This window comes from Trichomycterus rosablanca, chromosome 11 (assembly GCF_030014385.1).
Source record: "Trichomycterus rosablanca isolate fTriRos1 chromosome 11, fTriRos1.hap1, whole genome shotgun sequence".
Classification (NCBI taxonomy): Eukaryota; Metazoa; Chordata; class Actinopteri; order Siluriformes; family Trichomycteridae; genus Trichomycterus; species Trichomycterus rosablanca.
In genome coordinates, this window is record NC_085998.1 from 25,975,507 (window position 1) to 26,002,299 (window position 26,793).

The window sequence follows — 26,793 nt, forward strand, 5'->3', positions numbered from 1 at the left end:
TTCGCTCCTTCTCTTTCTACTTCATCTGCAGTATTTTATGGCGAACAACGATTTGGAGCATTACCGCCATCTTTAGCTAGGTAGGTGCGAAGCAGGATGATTATTTAAAATACTCAAAAGGATGGATGGATATTTTTAGTGATGTCGACCTCGAAACTCGATTTACTTAAAGCGCAGTGTTTCTTCACATTGCTTCTAAGTCCGTATCAAAAATGGAAGGAGTCACATGACTATCCCGAAAAAGGTTTCATTATGTCACGCAGTTTCGAAGCTTTTGAATGTTTCCCGCGTTAGGCATGTGCCTAAGGACGTGCAAGCTGCTGATCCGAGTTCATAATGTTTTGACCTATAATGCTTCTAAATGAAAGTCGGAAAATCTTATGTCTGATCCCAGAACTGTGATTGTTGTTAACTTATCATTGCCACACACTCACGAACTTTTTAAAAATATATACAAGGCAATGTAATGATTTTCTGTGGGGGAAAAAGTCACACCACATTTTATTGTTATTTGCGTATTATTTTGCAAATAATTTTGCAAACTCATTGTATTGTGAGAGAGTAATGTAATGTTTAATAAATAAAATATAAAAAATACTAGATCTGCACTTAACTTACTTTTATTGACTGTATAGTAAATGAAGGTCATCAAATATTTAAAAATATTTAAAAAATATATCTGAACACAGCTATTTTTCATGACTTTATTTAGTTAAATGAAAGACGAAACCTGAAAAGATAACAGTATTTCACATTTGCCAAACTTTTTTGATTATCTGTCAAGGATGCTTACTATCTGATGGGAGATGATGATCATGAAAACAAGACAGAGGGTGCAATTATTCAAACGATTCACAAGCTTAAACATTTTTCCGAATAATTTGTTTCATTTGCTTCGATCTCTCAAAAGCCCCACTTATGTAAACACATTTTTTTACTTAAAGTAAGAGATTTTTTCAAAGACTGAGAGATTACAAAATTTACAAACCGCAGCTTTAAAGTTCTAAAAAACTCTTTTGATTATGTTTTTTTTAAGTAAATTTCAAAATAACAATGTGCAAAGAAAATAAATCTGTATATGGGTCAAAGACGTGTCCCCACTTGATAAATAATATACAATTATAATAATATAAGTGGATATACCTTCAATCTACTCCATTTGTACATGTTTACTGAAACTTAAAGTAATTTTTACAGAAAATTTATGATTTGAAAAAATAACCCTTGAAACCCCCAAAATGTCATTCAGTGCAATGGTCCCCCTCTTTAAGTAATAAAACATTAAGAAAAAACTAATTAATCTTAAGTAAAACTTAAAATTTACTGCTTTGGCATAATTGTACAAATGTCATGTGTGACATATTAAATAATATTCAATCAGATGTGTTTTTTAATATTAATAATATTCAGGACACTTTCAGTCCCCATTTTCCCAATCTTCAGTTGTCATTCAGTACAACGTTAATAAAAAGCCTTATTTTAATATTTGATCAAGTTACTGCAGTCATGTGACCAATTATAACAACAAAAGAAGACACCTGGGGACCCTTCAGCACACACACAAAGGTCAATGCATTTTAACATTATTTGATAAAAATGTCTTTTTACTGACATAGTACATTAAAGAACAAAACTGAGTGTCATTCATTACAACACAGAAAACGTAATATTACGGTTACTCTTGTAAACAAACAAGGTTATTAACATTTAAATGTGAATATGTGTAGAAATGTCTTTGAGCTAAGGTCAATGTTAGCTTTGGCTAACCACTGGGATAACTGTAAAATGTGCTAAAGTAAAATTTCTGTCATTCAGTACAACAGAATTTCGCTGTTGCACTAAATTGACAATGACATTGTTATACTGACTTTTTAATGTTTTAAAATTATTTTTTAAAGCAAAATTGAAACAGATTTTTTTGTGTGGCCAAATCCACCTGATTAAATTTACTACCTGATGTCTGATGTCAAAATCATAATCGCAGAACCAAAACCATGTACAGCAAGAACCTCAAGGTTAACAACAAAAGATAAAATGTGACTTCAAATGGTTTTCACTGCTGAATGAATTTAGATTTACTGCAGCAAATTTTTCACGTGTTATGACACAAATTCCACACTTCCACACTGTTCTGGTGCCTTACAAGTTGTTATGATGGCTTCATTAGCTATGTTTTAATATTAAAATGCTTTATGAATATATTGAAATGCTTTAACAGCAACCATTTTTTCATGCTATGACAGGACTTCAAATGATCTTATGTTACATCACTTTTATGCAAGTTTCTTGTTTTATTTCAGAATAAAGTTTAAGTTTTTGATTGCATTACTTTTTTCATGATGTAGTTTGTTTGTTTGTTTATTAGGATTTTAACGTCATGTTTTACACTTTCGGTTACATTCATGACAGGAAACGGTACTTTATCTTCACACAAGGTTCATTAGCTTTATCAAACACAGTCATGGACAATTTAGTGTGTCCAATTCACCTCACTTGCATGTTTTTGGACTGTGGGAGGAAACCGGAGCTCCTGGAGTAAACCCATGCAGACACAGGGAGAACATGCAAACTCATGATGTAGTAATATTATAACACATACTTGCCACTGGTGTGGCATAATTTCATTCTACTACTGCTACTTTAATCAATAAAGAACTTAAAAACAAATTAAGTCATGAATATTCTGATGTAACAGGATAATTTGGAGTATGTCATTAAGTGCAGCATAAAAATCATCATACAGTGCAACAAAAACATTTGCTTAAAATAACTGTAATAAGTAATTATTATATATTTTTTTCATGTGAATGCAAGAGAATCCAGGCCTGCTTCATAGAAAACGGAGTTTGATTGGGTTTCAAATAGAATAGAATGTGTAGCAAAAACATCTTGTATACAAATAAACAAAATCCCAAGACGCATTAGAGTACAAACAATGCACAGAAAATTTAAAACAGAGTAAGTACAGTTTCTTCTGAGGTTTTAAATATTTTGTAGGAGATATACTAAACTTATAAATTTGAAATGGCTAAGATTGTTCCTTGTGTGTGTATTTTGAATACACACTGAATGACATTTTTGTGCCCTTAAACTATCAAATAAGCAAAATGCTGAGAAAAAAAGACATACTGTATTTACATAGGTGACATATTTGTGCACAATATGAAATGAAAAAACTATACAATTTAACCATTTTATTTTTTTGGTACTTGGAACACCCTATTCGTCTTTCACCCATATACAATATTGATCATAATACAGCAGAATAGCGCAACAAGCAACAAAGACGACAAAACACGTCAAACTATTATTATACAAAGTATCAAAATAAGGGGTAGCACAAAAGAGAGGGAAAAATACGCAGCTGACCGACTGAAGGAAGTGACGTTGGGGTTTGTGTTGTTAATTCTTACAGTTAGCGTGTTGGTTGTGTTTGTTAGTAACGAATAGTAAAAACGTCTCTAATGGTGTTGCTGCGAGATTCGAGTTATCTTACTTGTAAATCGTGTTCCGAGTTAGTGAAAAATGGCGAGCGAGTATAACGTTGGGTTTGTACAACAGATTCTCAGTTTGAACTTAGTTCCGAGGAGAAATGCTACGTGCGGGAATAATGATACGTCTCTGTGTCATTTCTCAGGTACACAACATTATTAACATAATAGTATTTTGTTTTGTGCTTCTTTAATGTGAATTTGCAGTTTCAACAGCTTTGTAAACATTATTATTATTATGATATTGATTACATTAGCATGAGTCTGCGGCTGGACACTGACATAAAGATTGCAGCTTTAGAAGATATTCTTTATTTGTCAAATATACATATACAGATGTACAGTACAATGAAATTCTTTCTTCGCATATCCCAGCTGGTTTGGAAGCTGGGTTCAGAGCGCAGGGTCAGCCATTGTACGGCACCCCTGGAGCAGACAGGGTTAAGGGCCTTGCTCATTGACCGAACAGTGGTTGCATAGCAGAGCCTGGATTTGAACCGCCAATCTTCCATACTCTAAAGAATAATAATTTAAATTAGAACTGTGCTTTTACAGCTGCATCCATACCCAAAGGTCAGGTGCATGATGGCCACACTTGGCCAACTTATAATGAAGATGTGACATGTCACAAAACCCCACACATAAATCTTAAACTGGTTTATAATATTAAGTTTAGTGTGTTTCAATAGCCTCCCGATTCACCAGATCTGAATTTAATTGAACATCTTTGGGATGTTGTAGAACAGGAGATCTGTAGCAATTACATGAGGCAATCCTGTCAAGATAGGCCAAAAGAATGTTTTCAATAAAGTTGTATATGTTTTCAAAAGGTTCTACACAATATTAATATGGTTTTCTCACTAAACTGGTGATTGTACAGTGAAAGTAATGTATTATTTTTAATGCGTTGATCCATTTTTTGTGACACAGATATCAAGACTTTGTAGAAGCTGATGCTGAATGTTTTTTTGTTATTATTCACAGCTTAAGCTCAAATTCAGACCCCTTCCATCCAAACTGGTCGCTGACCTAATTCTGAAAAGGTTTAGGCAGGTCCAGTGCTTTCTAAAACACTAGGCGTAGCAATACATCGAAAGCAAGGTGCAAGTCCATCACAGGGCACTAAACATTTACCCATTCATTTATATCTATTTAGAGCAACAATTCCAATATATCACCCAAAAAGGAAGGGGCCCTGCTGAGTCTGGTTCCTCAAGGTTTTTTCCTGTAATTTTAAGGGAGTTTTTCCTTGCCACTGTCTCCCTCGGCTTGCTCAGTAGGGTTTTTTTGTCTGTTGGTCCTGGATTCTGTAAAGTTGATTTGAAACAATGTCCATTGTAAAAAGCGCTATATAAATAAATTTGACTTGACTTGAATATATGCATGCATTAGGATGTTGTGAAGAATTTGCAGCACCCGGAATAAAACTGACTTGGACATGGGTGGAACTACTGTTTAGATGTCAACAATAAACAAACTTAAGCACTTTTTCACTTTAGCAATAGTGTTCATTCAGACAGAAAGTCTAGATTTTACAGAATAGAGACGTATTTGACAGGAACGAAAAGAAAAACTGAGACGAACAAGTGACGTAAATAATCAAAAACCAAATCAAGAAAAAAATTATGAAGCCTGTCTTCCTATTGAGTTCACATTGAATGTAGTGGGAGATGAAACGAGACCAATTTGTTTTATGTCTGAAAACTCATGAGTATGAGACCCAAAAATCACAAAGACACTTAAAAACATTACACTATTACATGTCAATAAGCCACTTGTTTGTTTGTTTTTTGTTGTTTTTTTGTTTTTCTTAGAGAAAACTTGCTAAACTTTGCTTCATATCACCTACATCAGTGAACATTAAAGCAGTAATGGAACGTTACAAAGTTGTATACAGAATTGCCCAGTGCAGGAAATCACACACTATTGCAAGAGGAGCTCATACGTCCCTTAACTTCAGATGTGGTGTCAGCTATGCTTGATAAGACAAATGCTGCAAAATTAAACGATGTTCCTCTATCCATTCACACATTTGCTAGATAGATATGCAACATTTCAAATGATCTTGAAGAACAATTTACAGAAAGACAAACATTTTGCCTTACAAGTGGACAAGGCATTGGTTGTTTATGGTTGTTTTGTCACATCAGTCACCTGACGTGACGGAAATAAGGGGACTGTATGGGCAGGGAAAAGGAGGGGATTACAGGCACTAATCAAAAGGATCTAGCTAAATGCTCAATGGAGCACTGTCTCATACACAGAGAAGCTCCAGCATCAAGGCAGGCACAACAGAAATTGGAAATAAAGGTAAAAGGAAAATGAATAATCTTGATGTAAACACAGTTAATCTAGTCACCATTTTGTTGGGGTGTGAGGCATGATAATTTGTCTTTTTCCAAGAAAGGTATGACAAAAAAAGAGAACCACTGCCTTAAGTCAGATTTTTTATGTATTAAATAAATTTTTGTTGGCAAAATAGACAAATGGAACAGATAAGACCATAATTAATATCAAGTAACACATTTTTAAGTTAAACTGCATTTAAATTCTGTAACAAAAACTTATTTAACTAACATTAAATAAAGAGGTATGCCAGTAGCTTTTTATTGTAGAAATTACCCTCTGCAAAAATCACAACACAGATGTGGTGGCATTTTTAAATGTCAGTCAGATCTTGACCAGTTGTTTGTACACCTATAGAGTTTGCTTGAAATAAGTTATCATGTTAGATCTGATGCAGGACTAATCAGGCCCATAGTGGTGTAAGACAGATATTAATCTCTAGTAATGATGGTACATTACTAGTTGTTGTGGTTAAATAGTTTTACAATGCATGTGTACTTAACTAATTTATATGGCTTATTATTTCTTGTTCTCTTTTTTTCTTTACACTAATTTTTAGAGATGTGGTATGGAGTGTTCCTGTGGGCTGTCGTGTCCTCGCTGATTTTCCATTTGCCTGCTGCTTTACTAGCCCTTGCCACTCTTCGCAGACATAAGATGGCATGCTTCTTTCCCATTGCCATCCTGCTCATGGCAATTATAGGTCCCCTTTTTGGAGGTGCCCTCACTAGTATGTATCTTAATACAATATTTCTTGTTTAAAAAGATAACTAGTTAATGTTTGTCCTGTTTGCTTTAAGCTATTTTCATTTTGTGTAGTGAGAACAGAAATCAGACATGATAGGATTTAAGACATACAGTTACGGTGAAAAGTCTGGTTTGCATGACATACTTATTTCTTGTTAATGATTATGATTTACTATTGTGTCTATTTATGTACACAGAAAAAAATTATTTCAGGATCTGGAGATAAGTTACATGTATAAATTATGGATGTCCCGATCACGTTTTTTTGTTCCCGATACAGATTATTAATTTTGATCCCGATCCGATACCGAGTCTCAAACCGATACTTGTATTTTCTAGATATTGTCTAGATAAGAACTAGATAATACTGTTCACACAGTGCACACTTCAATTAAATTACAATTATTCAAATTAATCCAATGTATATGTTTAACAACTAAATAGCTCTGCAGTGCTGTAGGGAAAAATGCTGCATCCAAGCTATTGACTTAATGTTTTGTATTTTTACAAAATCAATCAAAATGAGTGAGATAATTACAGTTTTACTTTAAACTTTACATTTGAAGAAAAATCTGTTTAAATCTGTTTAATGCAGTGATACACTAAAAATGAACAGAAATCTGTGTAGCAGCTTAACTTGAATATAAGAAAAAAAGTTACTTAAAAGCATTACAGTAAAACCTGAATACCAAAATAAAATGGAAAGGCTCTTTTGTTATGAAGGGAAGCCAGTTTTTAAAGTGCTTGTATTGTGACAAGGGTTTGATGGACGTTTCTATGCGAAGTGAGTGTGTTTTGACCCTTTGGGGCTTCCATAGTGCATGAAGTAGTGTGCTTGACTAGCTGTCCGCTATTCGGAACCGTAACAGAAGAAGTTAATAAAGTGTTGTGCTCCCGACAATATGTGAATATGTCGTGTATTTAACTCTTTAGTAAACAAGTGCATCACTACGTTGTTTTGTAAACCGGAGTGATCCTTGACTCACCATATAAACAGTAAAATTCTACAGTAATGAACGCAGCTCTGCTACTACCACCTCGTGAAACGCTCACAGTGCAGACATTACACCGCTGTTGGAATTGTTTCACTTTCCAATTCAAACTATTTCCACACAGCAGACATGCTGATGTAAAACAAAAGATCGGGATTACGATCGGGTTTAGTAAAGACGATTCCTATCAGTTAAAAAATTCCTTGATTGGCCCCGATCCCGATCTTTGAGATCGGATCGGGACGTCCCTAGTATAAATGTATTCCTCAGCCAGAGCAACAGGCTTGTCCATTATTATTCAATAGTAGGACGTCAGCAGCATCATGTAATTTCTGCAAGATCAAAATGCTAAGTTAGAAAGAGAAAAAAGCACATCTAATAATGCACCTTTGTCTAGTGAGCATAATGATAGCCTTTGTAAAGAAGGGCCTGCATTGCTATTATTAAATTCAAGCAAAATAAGGATTCTAATTTTAAAACCCTATTTTTGACTTTTATCACTGTTTCTCTTACACACTGTCTAGTGTGTTTCAAGCATTGTAATTATGAAACAGTACAAGGTACATTACATAATAGAATTTTTCTATGGCTCTATGCAGGTGCAGCAGTGGCAGGTGTCTATAAGGCAGCAGGGAAGAGGATGATTTCGTTGGAGGCATTTGTTTTTGGAGTTGGACAGTCTTTCTTTGTTCTCGTGATCTCCTTCCTCAGAGTGCTGGCTACCCTGTAGCACACAGCCAATGAGAAAAAAGAATGAGGGGAAAGTGAGCTGTGGGGGACTTGCATCAGTTTTCTTGGAGGGTATATGCAAAAACATTGAGGCCTTATTTAACGTATTCCCACAACCCTTTTATTTTGGTATGTACATAATTTTATTTTTTATTTTTTTAAAAAGAGTGTGAGGATGCTCTTTCTTCATGATCTGTGGTGGACAAGAACCTAAAAGCAATGGTCCTACAAAACAACCAACAAGAACAACCTATTATAACAACTATTACAATAACTACTTTTTTTAATTTGTTTTGATGTGTTTCACAGGAGTGTCTTATTTAAAACCTCAAGTCTAATAATTTTGACTTCTCAACATAGTGACTCTGGTCTTTCTAATTGCACATGTATTAGTCTTACTGTAATAGCCATTTACCAAGATACAACTTGTCTAAGCCTGCACTTGTTTGTCTGTACACACTTCTTATTTTATATTGAAAAATAGTATTTGGGTTGACATTGGCCTTGGATGTTGGATTTGTATTGGCATAGATTCTGTAGATTTTACTCTGAACTGCTGTACTTCTTGCAATTCATGTTAATTATGTGAACACAGCACATGTCTTATATGTGAATACAGGATCATCTCATCATTTATATTTTTTATAACTTGGTAACAGAAGCTTGCAAAGAGTTGAAAAAACATTGCCTTGCTATATTGCTAATAAATCCAAGTCTATTCTAAAACCTTTTTAAGATAAATTATGAGGGGTAATAACTATATTCATTATTATAGAGTAATAACTATATATTATTAATGATTCAACAAATTTTATATACATATAATGCATTTATGTATTGATGTTTTACCTATAGATTGCTAAGTCTTTATACACCTTACCTTAATATACAACATTCAAACACAAAACACTTTACTTATTTTTGATTTCCTGATATATGAATGTCCATTCAGTGGAATCCATAATTCAAACACAAAACACTTTACTTATTTTTGATTTCCTGATATATGAATGTCCATTCAGTGGAATCCATAATACAGATTTTTAATAACTTTTAACCAAAGTGTTTTTGTCTGCAGTGCCAATAATCAACGGTTTTTTTAACTTAACTACTGAGGAACCGTTAGCATAAACTAACTTCCTCTTACTAGCTTTGACCTCTTTAAATTATATTTTTCTTTAACATAAATCTAAAACGCAAACTTTTTATTATCTTCGATTCTCTTATTTCACAAGATACAGTGTATCACAAAAGTGAGTACACCCCTCACATTTCTGCAGATATTTAAGTATATCTTTTCATGGGACAACACTGACAAAATGACACTTTGACACAATGAAAAGTAGTCTGTGTGCAGCTTATATAACAGTGTAAATTTATTCTTCCCTCAAAATAACTCAATATACAGCCATTAATGTCTAAACCACCGGCAACAAAAGTGAGTACACCCCTAAGAGACTACACCCCTAAATGTCCAAATTGAGCACTGCTTGTCATTTTTCCTCCAAAATGTCATGTGATTTGTTAGTGTTACTAGGTCTCAGGTGTGCATAGGGAGCAGTTGTGTTAAATTTAGTAGTACAGCTCTCACACTCTCTCATACTGGTCACTAAAAGTTCCAACATGGCACCTCATGGCAAAGAACTCTCTGAGGATCTTAAAAGACGAATTGTTGCGCTACATGAAGATGGCCAAGGCTACAAGAAGATTGCCAACACCCTGAAACTGAGCTGCAGCACAGTGGCCAAGATCATCCAGCGTTTTAAAAGAGCAGGGTCCACTCAGAACAGACCTCGCGTTGGTCGTCCAAAGAAGCTGAGTGCACGTGCTCAGCGTCACATCCAACTGCTGTCTTTGAAAGATAGGCGCAGGAGTGCTGTCAGCATTGCTGCAGAGATTGAAAAGGTGGGGGGTCAGCCTGTCAGTGCTCAGACCATACGCCGCACACTACATCAAATTGGTCTGCATGGCTGTCACCCCAGAAGGAAGCCTCTTCTGAAGTCTCTACACAAGAAAGCCCACAAACAGTTTGCTGAAGACATGTCAACAAAGGACATGGATTACTGGAACCATGTCCTATGGTCTGATGAGACCAAGATTAATTTGTTTGGTTCAGATGGTCTCAAGCATGTGTGGCGGCAATCAGGTGAGGAGTACAAAGATAAGTGTGTCATGCCTACAGTCAAGCATGGTGGTGGGAATGCCATGGTCTGGGGCTGCATGAGTGCAGCAGGTGTTGGGGAGTTACATTTCATTGAGGGACACATGAACTCCAATATGTACTGTGAAATACTGAAGCAGAGCATGATCCCCTCCCTCCGGAAACTGGGTCGCAGGGCAGTGTTCCAGCATGATAATGACCCCAAACACACCTCTAAGACGACCACTGCTTTATTGAAGAGGCTGAGGGTAAAGGTGATGGACTGGCCAAGCATGTCTCCAGACCTAAACCCAATAGAACATCTTTGGGGCATCCTCAAGCGGAAGGTGGAGGAGCGCAAAGTCTCGAATATCCGCCAGCTCCGTGATGTCGTCATGGAGGAGTGGAAAAGCATTCCAGTGGCAACCTGTGAAGCTCTGGTAAACTCCATGCCCAGGAGAGTTAAGGCAGTTCTGTGAAATAATGGTGGCCACACAAAATATTGACACTTCAGGAACTTTCACTAAGGGGTGTACTCACTTTTGTTGCTGGTGGTTTAGACATTAATGGCTGTATATTGAGTTATTTTGAGGGAAGAATAAATTTACACTGTTATATAAGCTGCACACAGACTACTTTTCATTGTGTCAAAGTGTCATTTTGTCAGTGTTGTCCCATGAAAAGATATACTTAAATATCTGCAGAAATGTGAGGGGTGTACTCACTTTTGTGATACACTGTATATGAAGCTTACACAATGTGTGAACTTTTGTTGTAGTAATGTTTAATGAACTGATTTCAAAAATTTAAGCTGGATGTAGCTGTATTATTGGCAGTGCTGTTTACTGCCAGCACAAAAAGCAGGTCTTATTTGGGGCCTATGGTCTTAACAGTTTCAAAAGATTATATATTTTTTCTAAAGTCCATTTATCTTTTTTCAGTGCAATAGGTAAAAAAAATTATGTAATAAATGCTGGCTGTTTTTGCTTAATATAATAGTTGGTTAATGTGTATACAATTGAATACATGGTCATTGTATACATAGTTTTTTTTAATGCTTGGGTTCCTTTTTTCTTTTACTTGTTCTGTGTATAACTGCATTATAATGATATCATAATTTGTGTCTTTTAGATGGAGTGAGAGTGGGCCTTGTAAAATGCTGTAAATATTTTTAGTGTTGCCTTAATGGTTTTTAAAATTTATTTATAACTTATTGACTTGCCAAAAAAATAATTGACACATAAATCAGTTATCAAAGAAATCATTAGTGCAGCTCCAGTAATAAAATACATTTACCATAAAGGCATGCAGATGGTCTGTAACAGTACCCAGATATGATGCATGGAGGAAATGGAGGGGTGTTGGTGGCAATGTATGTCAAGGAAACATTTCCCACAATTACTAAAAACTAGGCTGGTTGGGACCATGAGTTAATAATGTTTATTCTTCCAACTTTCTGACATGTGTGAAACCCAACGTGCATGGTCTGCTTTTAATCCAAGTTTTTTTTTATGTATTTAGCATGCTGAAATGCTTTTCTGTATACCACAGTTATAAAAAGTTGTTACTCTAGTTTTCTTGTCAGCTTAAACCAGTCTGGACATTTCTTCTCTGGCATTAATACCCACAGAACTGGAATTTTTTTTTCATGTTCCACCATACTGTGTAAACCCATTGAGAGAGTTTTATGTAAAATCAGCAGTTTCTGCAGCCCCCGTAAATAAGCATAACACACTCAGTCACCCAGATCAGATTTTTTCAATAGAATGATGATGATTAATGTGAACATTAATAAAAGCTTGACCAGTGTTTTTAGGATCTAATCCGTTGTGCTGACTGGTTAACTGTATAATTACATGAATATGCAAGTGTCTGATAACAGCACAGGTTAATTTATGTGCAAATGGTAATTTATGATACCAAAAAAGTCTAATTTTAAGATCTTATTGCACTTAAGCTAACTTTCTTTCTGCTCAGAAATTTCAAAAAACAATATACTTTTATAAATTTTAGGCCTAGTTTTATTAACAAAATGCTTATGAATTGGGTGATTTTCCATGATCACAAACACAACTGGCAGTATTCACTACATCTCAGTTGTGGGTTTTTCTTTGGGCAAATCCTTCCTCTGTTCTCTCCCTTATCAACCTCCATAATATCACAAATGTCTTTGCTATGCCCTTACAAAATTGCAGCTTGCTGCCTAGTCAGGAGAGTAATCTGATTTAAGTGGGAAGAAAAAATATATATTCACACACATCACAGTCAAAACCGTTTTCAGATGACTTAGAACAGGCTGTCTTTTAGGTAATCCTTGCTCAGAGCAGGCAGACAATTTGAAATGACTACTACAGTAAAGTATTTCTTTATTTACAGTGTTTTATGTATGTAGACTTGTACTAAATAATAGCCATTGTAGAATGAATTATTACAATTGTTATATATATGGGTACATTACAATGAAATTGTTTTTTTCCATATATCCCAGCTCTGGGATCAGAGCACAGGGGCAACCACTGTATTGTGTCGTGGAGCTGAGAGGGTTAAGAGCCTTGCTCAAGGGCCCAACAGTGGCTGAATGGTAGAGTCAGGATTTGAATCCACAGCTCTGCTCACTAGGCTGCCACTGTCCCATCACAAGTTTTTTTTTTAATGAAAATATTGACAGTTTTGTATATTGTAAACCAATCCTCTACAGATATCACAGCCATTTTGCTTTTAGATGTCCCATTCTTGCTGCAAGTGGTCCATATAAAAATGCAAAGAATCTATTTTAAAAAAGCCACCAGACTCACATTGACACAACAGAATTCACTTTTTAATAATTATTAACAAGTATATGTATTGAATGACACTTTTTTTTAAATGCATTTGTTCATAATTCATTCTTTTGTACATTATATGACGTGCAAGGCAAAGATAGACATGATAGAAAATAGAATTTGCACAGGGTTTAGTCCATGTTTGTCTCAGGTGAGGGGGTTTCAGTTCTTTGGTCTGATGGTTCCTCCTGCGCTGTGTGCTGCTCTAAGACTGACTCCCTTCTATCCTGGGTGGTGTCTTCCTCTCCACTTCGGGGTAGGAGCATGTCTGGTTGGTCGTCACTGGCAGTAGTGCTGCTGTCTGTCTGATCTGTCTGCCCACTGCAGTCTTCTCGTGCTTCTGGTTTAGCTGAGGGAACAAAAAGAAAAGTAACAGGTACACCTCAAAAATATCAAAAATCTAATCAAGGCTAAACAACTAAAGTATAAAGTGACTGGATGTATGTACTTATAAGTGTTACTGTAAGACAAAAACATTAAGAAGCAAAAACAGATCAGCCTAAAGGTTTGGCCACATACTGGTGCTGGTCATAAAATTAGAATATCATGAAAAGGTTGATTTATTTCAGTAATTCCATTCATAAAGTGAAACTTGTATATTATATTCATTCATTACACACAGACTGATTTATTTCTTTTAATGTTGATGATTATAACTGACAACTAATGAAAACCACAAATTCAGTATCTCAGAAAATTAGAATATTACTTAAGACCAATACAAAAAAAGGATTTTTAGAAATGTTGGCCAACTGAAAAGAATGAACATGAAAGGTATGAGCATGTACAGCACTCAATACTTAGTTGGGGCTCCTTTTGCCTGGATTACTGCAGTAATGCGGCGTGGCATGGAGTCCATCAGTCTGTGGCACTGCTCAGGTGTCATGAGAGCCCAGGTTGCTCTGATAGTGGCCTTCAGCTCTTCTGAATTGTTGGGTCTGGCGTATCGCATCTTCCTCTTCACAATACCCCATAGATTTTCTATGGGGTTAAGGTCAGGCGAGTTTGCTGGCCAATTAAGAACAGGGATACCATGGTCCTTAAACCAGGTACTGGTAGCTTTGGCACTGGGCGCAGGTGCCAAGTCCTGTTGGAAAATGAAATCTGCATTTCCATAAAGTTGGTCAGCAGCAGGAAGCATGAAGTGCTCTAAAACTTCCTGGTAGACGGCTGCGTTGACCTTGGACCTCAGAAAACACAGTGGACCAACACCAGCAGATGACATGGCACTCCAAACCATCACTGACTGTGGAAACTTTACACTGGACCTCAAGCAACATGGATTCTGTGCCTCTCCTCTCTTCCTCCAGACTCTGGGACCTTGATTTCCAAAGGTAATGCAAAATTTACTTTCATCAGAGAACATAACTTTTTTTTTCAGCAGTCCTTTTTGTCTTTAGATCAGGCGAGACGCTTCCGACACTGTCTCTTGTTCAAGAGTGGCTTGACACAAGGAATGCGACAGCTGAAACCCATGTCTTGCATACGTCTGTGCGTGGTGGTTCTTGAAGCACTGACTCCAGCTGCAGTCCACTCTTTGTGAATTTCCCCCACATTTTTGAATGGGTTTTGTTTCACAATCCTCTCCAGGGTGCAGTTATCCCTATTGCTTGTACACTTTTTTCTACCACATCTTTTCCTTCCCTTCGCCTCTCTATTAATGTGCTTGGACACAGAGCTCTGTGAACAGCCAGCCTCTTTAGCAATGACCTTTTGTGTCTTGCCCTCCTTGTGCAAGGTGTCGATGGTCGTCTTTTGGACAACTGTCAAGTCAACAGTCTTCCCCATGATTGTGTAGCCTACAGAACTAGATTGAGAGACCATTTAAAGGCCTTTGCAAGTGTTTTGAGTTAATTAGCTGATTAGAGTGTGGCACCAGGTGTCTTCAATATTGTACCTTGTCACAATATTCTAATTTTCTGAAATACTGAATTTGGGGTTTTCATTAGTTGTCAGTTATAATCATCAACATTAAAAGAAATAAACATTTGAAATATATCAGTCTGTGTGTAATGAATGAATATAATATACAAGTTTCACTTTTTGAATGGAATTACTGAAATAAATCAACTTTTTCATGATATTCTAATTTTATGACCAGCACCTGCAGAACAAGTTCTCGGTGTCCTGACACATGTACCACCTAAAAATCTCTGTCTCTATCTCTGTCTCTACCGTGTACCAAACTCTCTCTGGAAGCAAAGTTAGCTCATGAACCAGTTACATGAAACCTCATGGATGTGGTGTCCCACGTGGCGTTCCATGCAAGCCTAAAAACCAAGGCAATGAGTTGTTGGATTGGCACCCTGTTCGGGTGTGTGCAGAAGTCTTGCGCCAAGTGTTTACAGGAACTCACTGTGGACTCACTGTAACCCTGACCAGGATAAAGTGGTGATAAAAATGATAAAAAATAAAATTCAAATCCAAAATGTGTAGTGTTTTATTGGAAATATTCGAATTAAACCCATATTTTAGTATTAACACACAAGTTAACAAAATTTTAATTCAAAATGCAAATAAAAAATTACTGTACACTACATTTAAATGTTTCAAAAGTTGAAAAATATTGTCAGCTTATCTGAACTTATTCTGTTTATTAAACATATCAATAAGTACCATGTATTTTTTTAAATTAGTTTGGATAAATATACTTTGGACTAGATTTTTTTTTATGCATATAGTGAATAAATAGTACTTTGTATATTTAGATTTAAAGGGCAATCAGCTTCACTTACCATATAGAAGCACTTTGAAGTACTACAATTATTGACAGTAGTCTATCTATTTCTCTACATACTTTTTTAGCCTGCTTTCACTCTGTTCTTCAGGTCAGGACCCCCACAGGACCACCACAGAGTAGGTAGTATTTAGGTGGTGGATGATTCTCAGCACTGCAGTGACAATGACATGGTGGTGGTGTGGTAGTGTATGATGTGCTGGTATGGCTGGATCAGACACAGCAGCTCTGCTGGAGTTTTTAAATACCATGTCCACTCACTGTCCACTCTATTAGACACTCCTACCTCCTACTCCTACCTATCCACTTTGTGGATGTAAAGTCAGAGACAGTCGCTCATCTATTGCTGCTGTTTGAGTTGGTCATCTTCTAGACCATCAGTGGTCACAGGACGCTGCCCATGGGCACAGTTGGCTGGATATATTTTTGGTTGGTGGACTATTCTCAGTCCAGCAGTGACAGTGAGGTGTTTAAAAACTCCATCAGTGCTGCTGTGTCTTATCCACTCATACCAGCACAATACACACTAACACACCACCACCATGTCAGTGTCACTGCAGTGCTGAGAATGATCCACCACCCAAATAATAGATAGATAGAGAGAACTTTGAGCAAGTAAAGGATGCCTTGGTTGGTGCAGTAATCTGATATGCTAGCTTACTATCACTAAAATAGCTATTAAGAGAGAAGTGTGCTAGTCTATGGTCGTCCCATTTCCACCCAAATATCTGCACTTCAGAACTCCCCATCCAACCTCAAGAAACATACTGATGTAAGTTAAAAGTGATTAATAAAGTAAAGCTGCAGCATCATAGTTTTTTATTTCTAATAATTAGCATTAGGATTGTTCAAGGATGGTCAGTTGCATATGGTCAGTTACATATGCCATTCATATGTATTCATATGTAACTGACTTTTTGTTCAAATAATAGTGCCATAGTGCTAATAAACTGTATCTTTATTAGGCTTAATTAAAATTGTAACTCAAATTTTAAATATTTCCTACTGTTTCAGTCAAGCACTGTGACAATGGTATAGCATCAAGTTATTTTACTAGGTAATTACAAATCTGCCCTTTTATATCTAGCTGTGATAAAAAAAAGTCCTTGATTACATTACCATAAAGCTTTAATCTTCTGCTCTGTACTCACATATACAGTACAGGATCATTTTCACTCTTCAATTAATGAGTTCACTATCCTATTGGTGACAACCCATTTTAGAGTCTTGCTCTTGTGTCAGTTTACCTTCCTCAACCTCGGGTAAGTCTTCCGAGCAGGGCTCCAGCTCTCCTAGGTTTACCCGTTTCCGTACGGGTGATCTCTGTAGTCGGGGTAAAGCAGCTTTTAGCTCTGACAAAGGGTAAAATAAAAAAATCACCATGTAAATTTATTTCGGCATTTCACACTTTTTTTCCCCATATGCCCCAGTATTAGTGGTTGCCACAGTGTATCATTCAGGTCCCCATACCTGGTCTGGCACAGTTTACGTTGGATATGCTTCCTGACGAAACCAACCTTATTTTATCCAGCCTTGGGACTAACACTGAGAGCGCACTGACAAATGCACCTGGCTAGGCTGTTTGGGCACACAATGTACCCCCCCCCCCCTTTCCTTCACCCGACAGAGTCAGTCACATTATTGGCTTAAAACTTTTAAGGCATTTATTGACCTTACACTGAATAACACTAGCAGTACAAATTACATCATTTTTTGGTTCTGGCAGCAAAAAAATTGCCATGGCAAATTTAATTGGATTCTTCTATGTTTTCAAAAACCATTTTACCCATCAATAAATAATTGCCATTTTTGACAAAATGGTGAAGTGAAAGCTTTCAGAGCTTTCCTTTTTTACAAACTTATTCAAACCTTTTATTAAGTGCTTTGTAGAAGCCACTTAGGTAGCCCAATTACAGCTTCAAGTCATCTTGGATACATGTTTTGCACACCTGGATTCGGGCAGTTCATCCCACTCTTCACTGCAGATCCTTTCTAGCTCTGATTATATGATAAGCACCTGTGAATTGCCATCTTTAGGTCTCTCCACAGATGTTTGAGTCTGGGTTTTGACAGGCCACTCAAGGACATTCATAGGCTTGCCCTGAAGACATTTTAGTTTTGTTAGTATTGCTAATTAACAGTGGCTTCTGTTATGCAACTCTCACATAAACATTTTGTAATGGTTGGGTCCCGCCTTATTACATAGGTGCCAGATGAAGCCCAATACCTGCAGGCTTTTACAGATAAACCCAAGTAGTAAGTATCATACACTATCTGTCAAAATATGATTTATGACCTTGATTTATGACCCCCAATGTGAGTGACTGGGTAGTTTGATTGACAGGTTATGTTGACTGACATAGGTATGGAACGCCCACCCGCCTACCTCTCCCATCCCACCCCACCTCCCCCACCCCACTCACCCCACACCCCAGCACACACCCCCATCCCACACACACACACTCCACACTACTCAGACACAAAAGCGATTTAAGTTGGTGTCTTAAAGCAAACATCATTTGATTAATACTAACTAAATATAAAATTATATTTTAAATAAATGAGATACTTAGTTTTTCTTCACAGGCCAACACAACAAGCATAAACACACCCACACACCCCCACACCTCAAGGGTTTATCTGGTTAGGGGCACCTCATAGTTTCTAACATCAAAAGTCAATTAGGTGCGATGTCTCTATATATGTTAATGTTTAAGGTTTATAACATTGGACAGACCGGCAGACAGACTGAGGTTATCTTTACTACAAAGGGGCTTTCCAGACGTGTATCCCCCACCACCCCACAAATGGTGAGGGGCACAAACACATCTCCAAAGGTTTACGAAAACCCATATTACACAGACTGTTAAATCTTTTTAGATATTTTTCACAACCCCAACTGTTAGTTCTTGTGTTAGTGAAACAATTAGATTTTTGCACCAAGGAGAAAAAGATTATGTCAATGCATATGACAGCCGACATTGTGATCACTTTAAGGTAGCTAAATTAACTTATTTGATTCTTGGGGTTATGACATTTGTGGGTTGAACAAGAGTAGCATGACATACCCTGTTTTGTCTGTTAAAAGAAACATCAACCACATTCACTTACACCACCCCACAACATTCCACCACTACTCAGACACAAAAGCGCTATAAGCTAGCGTTTTAAAGTATGCACCATTGATTAATGCTAACTAAATATAAATGTGTATTTTAAATTAAATGTTTAATGAAACAAATAAATGAGATACTTAGTTTTTCTTCACAGGCCAACACAACAAGCATAAACACACACACACACACACACATACCATCACAAATAAGGCTAGTTTAAGGTATAGTGTTGCTTTTTTTTTTTTTACATTAAACGTATAGCCACCTTTCCTAAGACTCTAAAGCTACATTTTCCTAAGACTGAAGACATTTTTTCAGCAAGAGATTTTATTTTGTGAATGGCAAAATATATTAAGATAAGATAAGATAAGACTTTATTGATCCCCTTAGGGAAATTAACTTGTTACAGCAGTATGAAGACAGGAAAAAAATGAAAAGAAATATTAAAATATTGCACACATAGTGTGTAATTATTTACTCTAAAAAATATCTAACAATAATATATACATTAGAAATATACATAATATATTAGGTTATTGCACTTCTTCTTCTTCTTTCGGCTTTTCCCTTTTCAGGGGTTGCCACAGCGAGTCATCCTCCTCCATCTCACTCTGTCCACTGCGTCCTCTGTCCTCACCCCCAACTACTTCCATGTCCTCTCTAACTGCATCCATATACCTCCTCTTTGGTCTTCCTCTTTGTCTTTTTCCTGGCAGCTGCATATCTAACATCCTTCTACCAATATACCCACTGTCCCTCCTCTGGACATGTCCAAACCATCTCAGTCTGGCCTCTCTAACTTTATCTCCTAGTTGTTTAACCTGTGCTGTACCTCTGATTATCTCATTCCTAACCTTATCTATCCTTGTCACTCCCAAGGAGAATATTAGGTTATTGCACTTATTGTAAATAAATTACATATTGCACTTGTTATTACACCATGAACATGTAAGATTGGGTATGAGTGAGATTATTATATATTATTACTGTTGTCCTGATGGCTGCTGGAATGAAGGACCTGCGGTAGTGCTCCTTTTTACACAGGGGGGCGGAGAAGTCTGGTACTGAAGGAGCTTGGTAGGTCTCCTCATGTAGTGGATGTGTGGTATCATGTGTATCAACCTCCTATCTTTCACCTCCTCTACAGGTTCTGGGATTTAGCAAGTGATCGTGCTGTCAAATTTAGTTTTATACAATGTGGATAAGGGGTGGCACGGTGGCTAAGTGGGTAGCACTGTCGCCTCACAGCAAGAAGGTCCTGGGTTCGATCCCCAGGTGGGGCGGTCTGGGTCCTTTCTGTGTGGAGTTTGCATGTTCTCCCCGTGCCTGCGAGGGTTTACTCCGGGTGCTCCGGTTTCCTCCCACAGTCCAAAAACATGCAAGTGAGGTGAATTGGAGATACTAAATTGTCCATGACTGTGTTCGAAATAACCTTGTGAACTGAAGAACCTTGTGTGAAGATAAACTACTGTTTCCTGTCATGAATGTAACCAAAAAGTGTAAAACATGACGTTAAAATCCTAATAAACAAACAAACAAACAATGTGGATAAAGGTTCCACATACATTTTCTTATTAGCTTATTAACCTATAGAACTACACACTAGATAAATACTTAATCCCAAAATGAAAAAGTTACCAAATAAATTTGTATACATGTATAACACATATAGCTGTATTGCTAAACCACTAATTACACTTAAAACAATTACAACTTAAAAAACTGAAATTTTGCTTGTTGCCCCCAAAACTTTTCCAGTCTTTGTTCGAATGTGGATGGTGCATCCGTCCTTCAGATCTACTGCATTTAAACTCTGGAGCCCACTCTCTCCCACAATTTCTGTTCTGCTCTTCCATCTCTTTCTTCAAAGATCAACTAAAAACTTTCTTCTTTACAGCTCATTACTTTTCTTCATCCATCTTTTACTGATTTTTATGTTTTCCTCTTCTTCGTTATACCTGTCATAAGTATCGCTGAGTTTGTGAAAAAGTTATATAAATAGAGTTATTTAATATTATTATTATAGTATTTAAGATGCTTTTACTTGCTGTTTTTTGCATTAAAGTAGTTAGCTTGCTACACATTTGCACAGCGTTTTGTGTAAAAATAATATTATGTTAATCATTAAGTAGTTTCACACAAGGTTTTTTTCCCAACAACACTTTCTTACAGCGATGCAGCCATAAATTTCACCTGTGGTTATCAACATATTTGTTTGGGTCTAATCATGTTGTAAGAAGGTGTGATGAGTGATGCTAATGAGGTGGCAGGGTAGGTAATACATTTACATAAGTCATTGTTTTTTGTTGTTTTTGTTCTTTTCTTGGTACAGGAATGATTTAAGATTCTTGTCCATTGTAATCACTAATGCTATAGAATGGTACATAATATAAGGTTATAATTTATTCCTTTAACATAAGAGCACACATTTTCCTGCTTACATCAAAATGAGAAACATTAATGCTGGCACAGTTATACTTTTAACATATTAACATAATACAATAATTAACTAGAATAATTAAACAACATATGTGATATATGTTGTTTAATTATTCTAGTTAATTATTGTTCACTACATATACTAGGTTATCAATACTGCTGTGAAGTTTTTTGTTAAGTCCATTGCACTTGGTTATTATTATTGTTTATAAATATTAAAAACTTAGATTTATAATCATCCATAGTATTACAGAATTGACACAGAATGTGCCTTTAAGTTTAAATGTCTTAAATAATTATTTAAATGTTTTTACATCAACCGATAAAGCTATAAGTTCTCGCTGCAACTAAATACAAACCATTTTACAAACTGCCGTATGCAATAAAACCAAAGAAAAATACAGTCAAGAAAGACAGGCCATATTCGTCAGATAAGGTCACTTTGTGATCATGCAAACTGATTGCTACTGAAGACATGCAAATTGCTAGAGCGGATGTTGGTGAACAAATAAACTTTAAAAATTTATTGTTCATATAATTATGTATAGTTAGTAATTAACAAGATCTTGTAATTCGGACTTTGTAAAGTATCATCTATTGTTTTTAACTAAATAAGTTTATCATATCTAGAATCTTGCTTGAAATAAAAAAGATTATGGTGAAATACATGATTGTAACTGTAAGATTAACAAAACAAAAAAAGAAAACAAAAAAAAAAAGTGAAATAACATATTTACACCTCAAACTCAAGAAAGGAAATGTATAAACATTCACTCATACTGTTCTGCCTACAAAACAGTTGGCAAACTTTGTTAGCTCAATAATATGATGCACAAGAGTTTTGTATTCTTCAAAAGAATGTAAAGACTCATTTCTTCTTAATTTCATTTGTTGCTCGATATCATTTTTTAGAAGTTGGAAGGTTTTCAATTTGGGCTTGTCATTAAATATAACCGGTTTATAAATAAAATGTGTCTGTATTGACACAATTAAAATTTCTATTTCATCGCAATACATAATGTATTAGGCCATAGATCTGTTTTAGACTGTTGTCAGAAATGTTCAGAAATAATAAAAATACTGCTCAAGCTATTTCTTGAAATGCCGGATTCATCTGAAGTTATGTTTATTTTAGACATACATTTTTACACACAGATAAGGTGAGCATTTTCAACACATTCACCATGAATGATGGGTATATGAAACAAGAAAATTGAGCTTAACAGGACACAGGAGACATCAGGATTTCCCCCCCTACTCTTTCCTTAGAAACAATAGTATGGGTTATTTTAATGGTAACTTTGTGAGAAAGTAAAGCACTAGAAACAAGAAATCAGACCGCTTTAAACAACTGATTTTATCAACATTTACTGTGATTGATAAACTCTGTGTGTAATGATTGCATCACAGATAATGTGTATAAGAATATTAGAGTAAAAAATGTATGATTTAATACAGCTTCTCGGATTTTAGGCAGTTTACCATACGGTTAATTTTTTAAAAAGATAAAGGAATGCATGCAGCCATTTTACAGGGACAAAAACATGAAAAAAGTGACTTAAGACAATATTTTAAGAATGAAATATTGTCTATTTTAATAATAATGTTTTAAAATTATGATCTTTTGAGGTCTGCTCTAGAGTTGATTAGCTCTGTTAACCATGGAGCTAAATGTATAAATCAGATTGACTTTTAAACTGGTTTATTTGTTCCTTCTATTTTTATTTGCTCAGTTTGAGTAGTTTTATTTGCACTTATCTTCCAAATCAATTACATGCATAAACTCATGACTATTTGGATACTTTTAGTCGTATGATCTTTAAATATGACTAAAGCTGGCTAATTTACCGGTTAAGTAAAACCTGTTAATCCGTGGATATGAAAATATTTATTTGTTTGTATATATGTTAAGAGTAAAATAAAGCATGTAAACTAAATCATTGATCTGTAACTATTAATGGCAGATTTATTAAACACTGCTGTAATTTAATGTAATCCATGTTTATAATGATAAACTGAATGGCACAATACATTTTTTTACTGTATATATTTTAATCAAAAATGTTTTGTATCAAAACCACATGAGAGTTACATTTAACAATCACATTGCATGTTCCCCTTGATGAAATCAGTTTTACAGTAATGATCAGTAAAAGTTTGTCTGTTTTAATGAAGCGATGATGAACAATGATAACTGAATCTGGTAATATCTAGTACTGATATCAAGTACAATCAGACATACGTATCTGATACCTTGCACCTGACTTTCTCTTGTTACAACCAGAAAAGTTTAACACTGCCTGCTTTATGATGATATTAAAATAACCCATACTATTGTTTCTAAGGAAAGAGTAGGGGGGGAAATCCTGATGTCTCCTGTGTCCTGTTAAGCTCAATTTTCTTGTTTCATATACCCATCATTCATGGTGAATGTGTTGAAAATGCTCACCTTATCTGTGTGTAAAAATGTATGTCTAAAATAAACATAACTTCAGATGAATTCGGCATTTCAAGAAATAGCTTGAGCAGTATTTTTATTATTTCTAGTAACATAGTCTGAACATTTCTGACAACAGTCTAAAACAGATCTATGGCCTAATACATTATGTATTGCGATGAAATAGGAATTTTAATTGTGTCAATACAGACACATTTTATTTATAAACCGGTTATATTTAATGACAAGCCCAAATTGAAAACCTTCCAACTTCTAAAAAATGATATCGAGCAACAAATGAAATTAAGAAGAAATGAGTCTTTACATTCTTTTGAAGAATACAAAACTCTTGTGCATCATATTATTGAGCTAACAAAGTTTGCCAACTGTTTTGTAGGCAGAACAGTATGAGTGAATGTTTATACATTTCCCTTCTTGAGTTTGAGGTGTAAATATGTTATTTCACTTTTTTTTTTTCTTTTCTTTTTTTTTTTTTTCATCTTACAGTTACAATCATGTATTTCACCATAATCTTTTTTATTTCAAGCAAGATTCTAGATATGATAAACTTATTTAGTTAAAAACAATAGATGATACTTTACAAAGTCCGAATTACAATATCAGTCAGTCTTGTTAATTACTAACTATACATAATTATATGAACAATAAATTTTTAAAGTTTATTTGTTCACCGACATCCGCTCTAGCAATTTGCATGTCTTCAGTAGCAATCAGTTTGCATGATCACAAAGTGACCTTATCTGACGAATATGGCCTGTCTTTCTTGACTGTATTTTTCTTTGGTTTTATTGCATACGGCAGTTTGTAAAATGGTTTGTATTTAGTTGCAGCGAGAACTTATAGCTTTATTGGTTGATGTAAAAACATTTAAATAATTATTTAAGACATTTAAACTTAAAGGCCTTTCTTCTACAACATTCTGTGTCAATTCTGTAATACTATGGATGATTATAAATCTAAGTTTTTAATATTTATAAACAATAATAATAACCAAGTGCAATGGACTTAACAAAAAACTTCACAGCATTATTGATAACCTAGTATATGTAGTGAACAATAATTAACTAGAATAATTAAACAACATATGTGATGCATGTACTGAGTTAAGAGTTTTGTCACTTTAAAAAGTGATCCTGTGTGACTTTTCATACTTTGGATTGTACTACTGCTGTGTTGTGAAGAATATTATAAAAGTATAACTGTGCCAGCATTAATGTTTCTCATTTTGATGTAAGCAGGAAAATGTGTGCTCTTATGTTAAAGGAATAAATTATAACCTTATATTATGTACCATTCTATAGCATTAGTGATTACAATGGACAAGAATCTTAAATCATTCCTGTACCAAGAAAAGAACAAAAACAACAAAAAACAATGACTTATGTAAATGTATTACCTACCCTGCCACCTCATTAGCATCACTCATCACACCTTCTTACAACATGATTAGACCCAAACAAATATGTTGATAACCACAGGTGAAATTTATGGCTGCATCGCTTTAAGAAAGTGTTGTTGGGAAAAAAACCTTGTGTGAAACTACTTAATGATTAACATAATATTATTTTTACACAAAACGCTGTGCAAATGTGTAGCAAGCTAACTACTTTAATGCAAAAACAGCAAGTAAAAGCATCTTAAATACTATAATAATAATATTAAATAACTCTATTTATATAACTTTTTCACAAACTCAGCGATACTTATGATAGGTATAACGAAGAAGAGGAAAACATAAAAATCAGTAAAAGATGGATGAAGAAAAGTAATGAGCTGTAAAGAAGAAAGTTTTTAGTTGATCTTTGAAGAAAGAGATGGAAGAGCAGAACAGAAATTGTGGGAGAGAGTGGGCTCCAGAGTTTAAATGCAGTAGATCTGAAGGACGGATGCACCATCCACATTCGAACAAAGACTGGAAAAGTTTTGGGGGCAACAAGCAAAATTTCAGTTGTATTTTAAGTTGTAATTGTTTTAAGTGTAATTAGTGGTTTAGCAATACAGCTATATGTGTTATACATGTATACAAATTTATTTGGTAACTTTTTCATTTTGGGATTAAGTATTTATCTAGTGTGTAGTTCTGTAGGTTAATAAGAAAATGTATGTGGAACCTTTATCCACATTGTATAAAACTAAATTTGACAGCACGATCACTTGCTAAATCCCAGAACCTGTAGAGGAGGTGGAAGATAGGAGGTTGATAGCCAAGCTGTCATCCATCCTGGACATCACCACACATCCACTACATGAGGAGACCTACCAAGCTCCTTCAGTACCAGACTTCTCCGCCCCCTGTGTAAGAAGGAGCACTACCGCAGGTCCTTCATTCCAGCAGCCATCAGGACAACAGTAATAATATATAATAATCTCACTCATACCCAATCTTACATGTTCATGGTGTAATAACAAGTGCAATATGTAATTTATTTACAATAAGTGCAATAACCTAATATTCTCCTTGGGAGTGACAAGGATAGATAAGGTTAGGAATGAGATAATCAGAGGTACAGCACAGGTTAAACAACTAGGAGATAAAGTTAGAGAGGCCAGACTGAGATGGTTTGGACATGTCCAGAGGAGGGACAGTGGGTATATTGGTAGAAGGATGTTAGATATGCAGCTGCCAGGAAAAAGACAAAGAGGAAGACCAAAGAGGAGGTATATGGATGCAGTTAGAGAGGACATGGAAGTAGTTGGGGGTGAGGACAGAGGACGCAGTGGACAGAGTGAGATGGAGGAGGATGACTCGCTGTGGCAACCCCTGAAAAGGGAAAAG

At 35.5% G+C, this 26,793-nt stretch overlaps 2 protein-coding genes across 2 annotated transcripts in view; one reads left to right on the forward strand and one right to left on the reverse strand.

The window, feature by feature from the left end:
* Positions 1–3,407: 3,407 nt before the first annotated feature.
* tmem170a (transmembrane protein 170A) lies at positions 3,408–9,008 on the forward strand. Its single transcript, XM_063004587.1, has 3 exons — positions 3,408–3,637; positions 6,397–6,567; positions 8,176–9,008. The coding sequence occupies exons 1-3, from the start codon at positions 3,526–3,528 to the stop codon at positions 8,304–8,306; spliced, it is 414 nt and encodes a 137-aa protein (XP_062860657.1). The 5' UTR covers positions 3,408–3,525; the 3' UTR covers positions 8,307–9,008.
* A 4,233-nt stretch (positions 9,009–13,241) lies between these two features.
* The window catches only part of carmil2 (capping protein regulator and myosin 1 linker 2), a 100,046-nt gene continuing 86,494 nt past the window's right edge, over positions 13,242–26,793 (reverse strand). The window contains exons 33-34 of the mRNA XM_063004099.1: positions 17,252–17,356; positions 13,242–13,616 (exon numbers count right to left, since the gene is read on the reverse strand). Of these exons, the coding sequence (XP_062860169.1) occupies positions 13,399–13,616; positions 17,252–17,356 (323 nt within the window). The 3' untranslated portion in view covers positions 13,242–13,398. The remainder of the gene's footprint in view (positions 13,617–17,251; positions 17,357–26,793) is intronic.

Excerpts from the sequence above, each read along its gene's own strand:
- tmem170a (XM_063004587.1), top strand. The coding sequence starts at position 3,526 with ATGGCGAGCGAGTATAACGTTGGGTTTGTACAACAGATTCTCAGTTTG. Across the intron at positions 3,638-6,396 it reads GTCTCTGTGTCATTTCTCAG|AGATGTGGTATGGAGTGTTC; the intron begins GTACACAACATT and ends ACTAATTTTTAG. Across the intron at positions 6,568-8,175 it reads TTTTGGAGGTGCCCTCACTA|GTGCAGCAGTGGCAGGTGTC; the intron begins GTATGTATCTTA and ends GGCTCTATGCAG.